Source organism: Cololabis saira, chromosome 8 (genome assembly GCF_033807715.1).
Source record: "Cololabis saira isolate AMF1-May2022 chromosome 8, fColSai1.1, whole genome shotgun sequence".
NCBI classification, from domain to species: domain Eukaryota; kingdom Metazoa; phylum Chordata; class Actinopteri; order Beloniformes; family Belonidae; genus Cololabis; species Cololabis saira.
The window spans coordinates 33,173,835-33,182,464 of record NC_084594.1 but is presented as its reverse complement, the minus strand read 5'-3'; the positions used below and the strand labels follow the sequence as shown (position 1 = coordinate 33,182,464).

General features: G+C 39.9%; 1 protein-coding gene across 1 annotated transcript; it reads left to right on the top strand.

The window, feature by feature from the left end:
- Nucleotides 1-4,016: 4,016 nt before the first annotated feature.
- LOC133449503 (globoside alpha-1,3-N-acetylgalactosaminyltransferase 1-like) lies at nucleotides 4,017-6,229 on the top strand. The gene is made up of 3 exons (XM_061728661.1): nucleotides 4,017-4,247; nucleotides 4,896-4,958; nucleotides 5,199-6,229. The coding sequence occupies exons 1-3, from the start codon at nucleotides 4,214-4,216 to the stop codon at nucleotides 6,158-6,160; spliced, it is 1,059 nt and encodes a 352-aa protein (XP_061584645.1). The 5' UTR covers nucleotides 4,017-4,213; the 3' UTR covers nucleotides 6,161-6,229.
- The last annotated feature ends 2,401 nt before the right edge of the window (nucleotides 6,230-8,630 follow it).

Below are 8,630 nucleotides of genomic sequence, written 5' to 3'. Positions count from 1 at the left end.
GTGTATCGACACAGCGCCCCCTACGGCAGGTTGTGTATTAGCAATACATCATGAATATTCACAGTGTCCTCTTCTGATTGGTTTTCTGCCGGAAGGTCCTGATCATTTTTAAACTGTCTAATCTAATTCACGTTTTGCTACTTACACTGGGGATGAGTTGGCAATATGATTCCTTTCTATGCTATAAAACTGAAGATTTTATAAAGGTTAGTTAGCTGCCTAAACCCAACCTTTGGTCCAACCTTGAAATGTATATGACATCTAAAAATATGCAAAAATAAATATAAATTTTGATAAAATATTGTGATTTTAAACCATTATGAACAATAAATGTCTGTGATAAGTGCACGGATGACAAGAAGTCTGAACCTTAAAAGAGCCATATTCTCACCACACTATTTTTATGCTCCACTGCTGCCATTGTGTTGATTATGTCATTGAGAGGGACTTTTTCTGATTATTAATGCATTCAGTTAATTAATCTATTTGTTCTGTATCCAAGACAAGTTTATCTTATTAAAATGTAATAAATAATGTTGAACATGATTTCTCCATGTACATCACCAGTATTTAGAGGAATAATTTCAGAAAAAAAACCCACAATAGAGCAGATCATTTGTACATATCACTTTCCCACCAATCGAGAATCACAGTATGATGGAAAAAAAACTCGATTTTAACTCCTTTTATTTATTCTTTATTAGGAATGGACTGATTTCTTGAAGTAAAAGTTCTTAATGGGAGGAAACCAGAGCAGCCGGAGAAAACCCAAAACTTTTACTGAAAGTGAACATACACCTCTGCGATGCTCTTCATCTAATAATAATAAATGTTATTTGTAAAGCACTTTTCATAAAATAATCTCAAAGTGCTACAGATACCAGCAGACAAAATAAACAAAAAGGAATAAAATCGAGACACATAAAAAAACAGAAGTAAAAGCATAAAGGAACAGAGACAATAGAAACATCTATAAAAGACCAGGGAAAGACTTCCTGAACAGAAGTTTTCAGCCCCTTTTTAATGCAATAACGATTGTAATAACTTAAATAAAGCACAATCAAACTAAGTTTTGCTCCCGCTCTAAGGGACGTATTATGGCATCTAATATCTATTTTTGAATGACGCGATACACCGCTACGAAAAAATGGCGGAAGCTCCGGCCTGCGGAGTTAGTTGTGGGCGTGGTTTTTTACGCATCGGAGGCCAAACTATGTAAATTGCATTTTGGTTACGTAATGAAAGGGAGCAGAATCTGAACGGCTCGTAGAAGCCACATTACACTGGACGGCTCATCCAGGCGGCTGTACAGACACTGCAGAATTTGGTTGCTTTCCTCCTTCTCTGAGTTGGCAGGCTGAGGGAAGACCACTTTATATATGTTAAAGCAAGAAAAAACTTGTTTTTCATAATAGGTCCCTGTAGCAGTGTGAGTGCCACGGGGGCCCGACCGACAGGATGGAGAGACACAGAGTTTAGTGCAGATCCTTTTTATTCTTCACAAAACACCGCCAACATGTGCACAAGCACCTTCACAGCAGCTTCACAGGCCCTTTGCTGCTGTGCAGCTATGCCTTATGAAGGCTGGCAGGTTGGAGAGGCTGATTGGGCCTACCTGTGCCCTAATCAGCCTGAGTGGCTGCAGCTCCTCCAACCTGCCACAGTCCCCTTTAAATACGCGAACTTGTATGCTTGTGTGTGTGTGTTGTTGCAAGGCGGCGCACCATGTGTGTGTGTAGACGGCGCCTTTTCGTTCGGTGCGCCGTATGTGTGTTTTAAATACAGAAATGACACACAAAACTGAGGCTGCGCCTTTCCACACGGCACGCCGTTTGGTCGCAAAAATACGGTAAATGGTATTTTTCATTTTTAACCAATAGAAGTTAGCAGGTAAGAACCAACAACACCCTCTCAGAGATCAAATCAATTAGCACAGGTGGGGCACCTGTGCTAATTGATGGGCAGGGTTGTGTCAGTGCTCCTGTCCTTTTAACACTTTACACAAATGAATGTACAGATACCCCGGGAACCTTGTTTTAAGCCTGGTATAGGAACCTTACTGTCAGGCTGAAAACCAAACTGGCCCGTTTGGTGCGTACAGCCATGAAAGTGATGGGGAAAAGGGGCCGTCATTTCTTGCAGGTCAGCTATGATCAAACAGTTGTCAGGCAGGCCCAGAGGACGGTAGCCGAGCCTTCCCACATCCTTTACTCCGAATACTACTGCCCTCTGGGAGACGATACAGGGTTTTCAAGTGCAAATTGAATCGCTTTAATTAGTGCCAACCTCCATAAAACTCCATGAGGCCAAAAGACTTGCAATCATTTTATTAATAAATTTATTTTTTTATACTGTGTTTTATTATGGTGATTTTTATCATGTTTCAATTGGTGTAATGTGTGTAATTGTTGCTGAATTTGTGATTTGTGGCTCAGCTGTCGAGGCCAAGACAAATTTCCCCAAGTGGGACAATAAAGTATATTGAATTCAATTCAAATCAAAGAAAATTGTTTAAAATGGTGTAATTCCATGTCAAGAGATTTGCCATAACACTTGTGTGCACATTTTTGGTCATTTACTCCATCTCCAGAACCTTAGAATGTTGTTATTTTCTAATATGCTTATGGTGATAAGTTGACTTTGGTGTGGACACCAAAGGCAATAGTGATATTACATGTAACAGGAATGTGGGGGCAGTGGCCATGAGTGCGAGGGCCCGATCAACGCTGCTCGCAGCTTTAATTTTCTTTATTGTTCTAGATCTAGACAAAAGAAAAAATGTAATCTGCCATGATTAGTATTTCATCTGCGTTTGTATTTACCAAAGTTTGTGATCTGGCACGGACCGGATGATCTTTTTCTCTTGGAAATACTAAACTCTCATATCAGCAGAGAATACGCTTTTTTTTCACACAACAGTGGTTGTATTTAGTATTAATTGATCATTTTATAATATTTGCATGCTGAGACAGAAGGGGAATATTACTATAAATGGTACAAAAATAAACATTTTGGTCTCTTGTTTTGCATGTAGGTAAAGCTGGCACACCTTTCCTGTGAGTTGTAGTGTGAATTTTTGATAACCGATGCATTTATTTCACAGAAAAGGCAGTTTCAAGATTGTACTCATTTTAATTACAGATGGATATGTCTCTGATATTAAGTCTTGATAGTAGGCTACTGTCTGGAAATGAATTTACCTTTCATAAAATTCAATTTAACAAGGAAGGGGGTAATTAACTTTAATTACATATATACTTTGGCAAGAAAATTATTTAAAATAAATCTGAAATGTTAGACTCACAACATCATGTGATGTCCTGACAGGAGGAGGAGGCAATCTGAGGCTGTAGATAGTCCAAATGAACGTATCTGTTATTCTTTGTCAATTTAAAAATATGAATATATATCAAAGCTATAATGACTGACATATATTTGACCTAACGCTGCAATACAAATCTCTTCCTTGCCTTTTTGTTAATGCTTTCAATTCATTGTATGATATGAGAATAACAGAAGACGAGAATGTCCAATATTAAGATCTCTTTAAAGTTGCCACGTTGTCTTTTTTTACATGTAGGTGATTCTTTCAGCGTATTTCAAATTGAATATCGCCACCTTGTGGACAAAATGGGCAACACAAGAATCAAGACTTGTTTACAAAATTGTCCTTTATTTCTATTTTATTTTCTGTGACATGTTGACACACTATAAGCTGCCTATTCTACAAAGATAATGAAACAAATACCTGTTGTAACTATCTGGATTTTCATGTCGTGAAGAAAAGGTTCTCCTTGCAACATCAACAGGAAGACAACATATTAATTGCTCTTCAGTGTGTGCATATCTTCAGTAATTAGGCTTCCCTACCCACACTTCAGCTCATCCCCACACACCCCCAACATCTGGCCGCTTTGGTTTTGCTCCAAAAGTGAATACTGCAAAAGCCTGAGAAGGAATGTGGAATGGGGGAGAGGGGTGCAAGATATGCGAAGAACCAGGAGTGGAAAATGGCATGGTAGCAATGCAAGGAGAGGAAAGGAAGAAAGAAAAACAGGGGGAGGTTAGGGAAATTTAAAAGACAGAAAAATACTTTAATAGCAGACTTCCAGGAAGAGAAATAGTGAGCAACAGAGAAACACAGACACAGGAGGAGGCAACAGCAGTACCTTCAGAAAAAGATTTGCCTGTTTATCCACCAGTCGGACATAGTATGACCCTGTTGCTGCTCTGCAAGACACCTTCAGGTTAGTGCAAACTCAGTGGCCTCTGCTCCACCTCTCCTGCGCTTCTATTGTCACATCTTTTCACTTCTCTTCTCAATGATTATAAACAGTATACTGTTATGCTGTTACATGCAGTACACGCTGTGTTGAAGCTAAGTTGCTCCACGAGACAGTGAGATTGGGATTGATTCAACCAAGATCAGGTTTAGACACAAATAGGTCAGCAATTCATTTTCAAAAGAATATCTCCCAGTTCATAAAGGGCCAACCAGGTTCTGCAGCATGAAATCATCCGTAATTACAGGGTTCTCTTTATAGAACTGTGACAGTCATCTGTCTGGCCTTCTCTCTGACATATGTGCTTGCAGCATCACATGCGCAGTTGTTAGTTGTATAGTTTTATTCTTCTTACATGCATTAGTTTCTTTTATTTGATAGAAATTGTTTTGCGTGTACAATTGCATACTACAAGCTAGATATTAACAGATTGCCTTATTTGTGCTATCTATGGCTACCAGACATCCACAGGATGTGATACATATTCCAGTCATTTTCTATGAGATCAGGTTGTTTTGTTTTTTTCATTTATGAAGTTTAACTGGAACATTTGGAGGTAAAAGGAGGTTTTATGAGATTATTTTGTGCATCTGTGTGTTCTCCTTCAAACAGGCCCGATCAGAATGTCCAGAATACAACTCTTCCTGTGCTGTTTTCTCCTGTTTCTTATCATATGTAAGTGTACAGAAGATTATGTTCCCACATTTTGTATGAGGACAATGCTTGAACATGACATAAACTAAACTAAACTTTATCTAAGCAATGTTCTTCATTTTTTGTCTAATTATTGTATTCAATAGCTCCAAAGAGTATTCTACAAATACTGAAATTGACTTTTTCCTTCAAATTGACTGAAAAGAAACAAATATGTTGTTGAAAAATGAAATAGTTGAAAACAGTTCTCTGTCTCCCCAGACTTTCTTCACGGACATAAAATCGCTGTCAGTCTGGAGCCAGCTCAGCTTATTTATCACTCCTCTGGAGGGGAAAGAGGAAAAATACTGACAGATCTGACGGTGATGAAGTCAGCAGAACCATTGACTCCTGCGGAAACATCATGGGGGGCTCCTTTGGTGTGGGGTGACATTGATGATTCAGCGTGGCGCAGGGCAAAATTCACCAAACGGGGAGTCCACGTAGCTCTGTTTGCCCTCGTGGTGGGTACATATGTGCGCTATCACAGACGTTTTCTCTCCTCCGCTGAAACCTACTTTCTCCCTGATCAGAAGGTCACATATTACATCCTCACAGACCGAGATCCCAGTTCTCTGGATCCCCCGGTCAAGCTGGAGCCTCGACGACACGTGAAGGTGGTTCAGGTTGCAGAGCTGCCTGGCTGGGACAGGTTGGCCTATCGTAGAATCATCCTCCTCGCCGATGTCATCAGGGACCTGGTCGACAGCGACGTTGAGTACATCTTCTGCATCGACGTGGACCAGGAGTTTGTGGGCCCAGTGAGGGAGGAAATCCTGGGAGACCTTGTGGCTACGCTGCATCCAGAACTTTATGGGATGCCACGAACGGCTTTCCCTTACGAGGTTGAAGAAGTATCCTCGGCTTGTGTGGAGGAGGATGAAGGAGACTTTTATTACACGTCTGAGTTCTACGGGGGGTCTGTTTCTGAGATGTACAAACTGGCTCGTGCCTGTTCTGTACTTATCCTGCAGGACCAGGCAAACAAAGTTACGCCCAGAGAACTGGAGGAGAGCTACCTGAACCGCTATCTGATCGACCACAGGCCGACCTGCGTGCTGTCACCGGAGTACAGTTGGTGGGATTCATCCCTGACCGCTCCTGTCTCCGTACCAAGACTCATATCCTCAGGAAGGCAATGTGAGGCATACGATATAAAGACGAGGGAGGAACACAAATGTTAATCATTTGAAATGAGTTGCAGGAGGGATCTGAAATCCAAAGCCACTGATGTACCGTATTTTCTGGACTATAAGCCGCTACTTTTTCATAGGTTTTCAACCATGCAGCTTATACAAAGGTTATTTCTGTGGATTTTTCTTCCACCACTCGGGCCGCTCTAACCGGAATTAGAATCAAAACTAAGACAAAATAAATGCAAAGAAGAATACGCTACTTCTTCTTTAGCAGATAGAAGTAGGTAGAAGCAGATTTCAAACAGATAAATAAATACTGGTTATTTTCTCTTGGTTCTGTCCCGTTTTAATCAGCAAAGTTGCTGCCGTGTTAAAAGACACTGTTAGGAAAGGATCTATTTAGGTACAAACATGTACATCATTTACAGTTCAAAATCCTTCTGTACATGTAGTAAATATCTAATCTAACAACATAAATATCTGCGGGTTGCATATCTTTTTTTTTTAAATAGAGCGGATGCGGCTTATACACAGGTGCAGCTTATAGTCCAGAAAATACGGTGGATACAAATCTGACTCTTGTGTGAAGAGTAACAAGTTTCTGACATTTGGAGAGAATCAAACATTAACAAAGTGGCGTTATGACAAATCAGTAGTTGAAGAGAAATGTTAATAATCTTGTAGTCATCTTCATGAACTTCTGAATTCTCATTTATGCTGTGTTTTCGCCTGTATATTGAGCCTGGAGTTACACTAAAGCAGCATGTGCAGTGACTCAAAGATCCATTTGTGTGAGCAGCACCTTTGTATTCCCTGGACTCTTCCTCAGCAGACAAAAAGAAATGGACTGTCTCTTTAAACAGAGCATTGTGCTCTACATTAATGTCAGCTCCAGAGATACTGCTCCAGGGGCTTTGTGGTCAGCAGCGATAAGAGTCAACACTGTAAGTGCCCACTTTCCCCACAGTGGCTAATCATTAACTAGAAGAGCTGCTGTTTGAGTGTCTTTTAAAGTCAAGCGCTGAGAAATGTATCCAGCAGGATGCCGTTTCCTCCAGATCACGCATGTCCACAATGTCACGCTTCAGCAAGAGAAAATTGTTTTTAACGGGGTTCTCGGAATGAATAATCAATGAAAATCTTTCTGCTGCATGTTTTAGATGGAATAAACTGTAAACTTTAATGATCTGATCCTCCTTCCTCTCTCCCACATACCCAAACATGCTCACACATTCACGCCTACTTCTCCTTGTGTGCTGCGTTTTTATGGGAGGGTTAAACAGCAGCAGATGTGTTTTTCTCACTGCCAGCAGAAACTGTCCTCGGGGCCAGATCGCCACGTGGAGTGAAGTTGGGGGTGCACCTCAAGTAATCCTATGATTTTTTTTTTTTTGAAGCCCAAAAGTCACTGCCAGGACAGGAATTCACACTCTTAAACTCTATTTAGATTTAAACAAAACTGCTCAGTGGAGTGTAAGTTTCTGTCTCATAACGCCCTTCTTTCACTTATCAGTGTAACCATCCACCACAGTGGGAATCTGGGGACGTCAGCAGATGGATTGACTAAAGCCACGGAGATACACTTTAGATTGAACAGAATTATTCTCACAAATCTGTTCTGTCATTCATTTTAGTCCCTCCAGTGTTTGCAAAAACAACATGGCCCTGGTTTGTAAGTTAACCTGGCAGTAAGGGTTAAATGTAAGAGTTAGACTACATGTTACCAGCATTTCTATTTTCTAAATGTATTTCTGTCCTCCTCCATGACAGGCTCAGTCACTCTGAGCGTGGAAAATACCAAGCTGTTGCTGTTTCCAGGGATATTTTCAGCCTTGCTTTTTAAGACATTTTTTATTAATTTATTAATTTTTCTAGATGCTCTTTATTGAAAGGGTTGCATTACTACTTTTTGCTTAAGATACTTCAGAGTTTTCTTCTTGGGTTTAATTTAACTGAACTTTGACTTTGACGTTCTTCTTTTCATTATCTTTGTCTTTAGAGGCTCTTAGGTGTTCTTTGGGTCGTTCTTATTCTCAAACATTTGCCTGCAGGAAAGCTTTGGGAGTTATTATTAGTATTTTAGTTTATCTAAAGATTAAATCTATAAATGTAATTTCCCAAACACCACTTGTTTTCATGCAGCCTCATACCATCACATACCAGCCCTGTGTACTTCGCTGATCTTGGTCTCAACTGAACGATGTGATTCCAGTATTCGTCAGGCTTTTTTTAATGTGTTTTTTTATCTTGAAGCTTTATGTTAAATCACCAGCTTTATTTTTCTATTTAAGACTTATTTTTCCACTGATGACCTCTGTACCAGGTCTGAAGCATCTATCCCTCTGTGCATTTCTCTTCTATGTAGCATTGATTCATGGTTGCCAGTCTTACTAAAGTCTTCTCCAGGTTTATGAAATCTGATAATTTTTTTGTTCATTTGAGGAACCAAAAATTTCAACTGTGATGCTTAATACAAAGGTTTAAAGATTTGTTGGTCATGTGATTTACGCCAGAACCA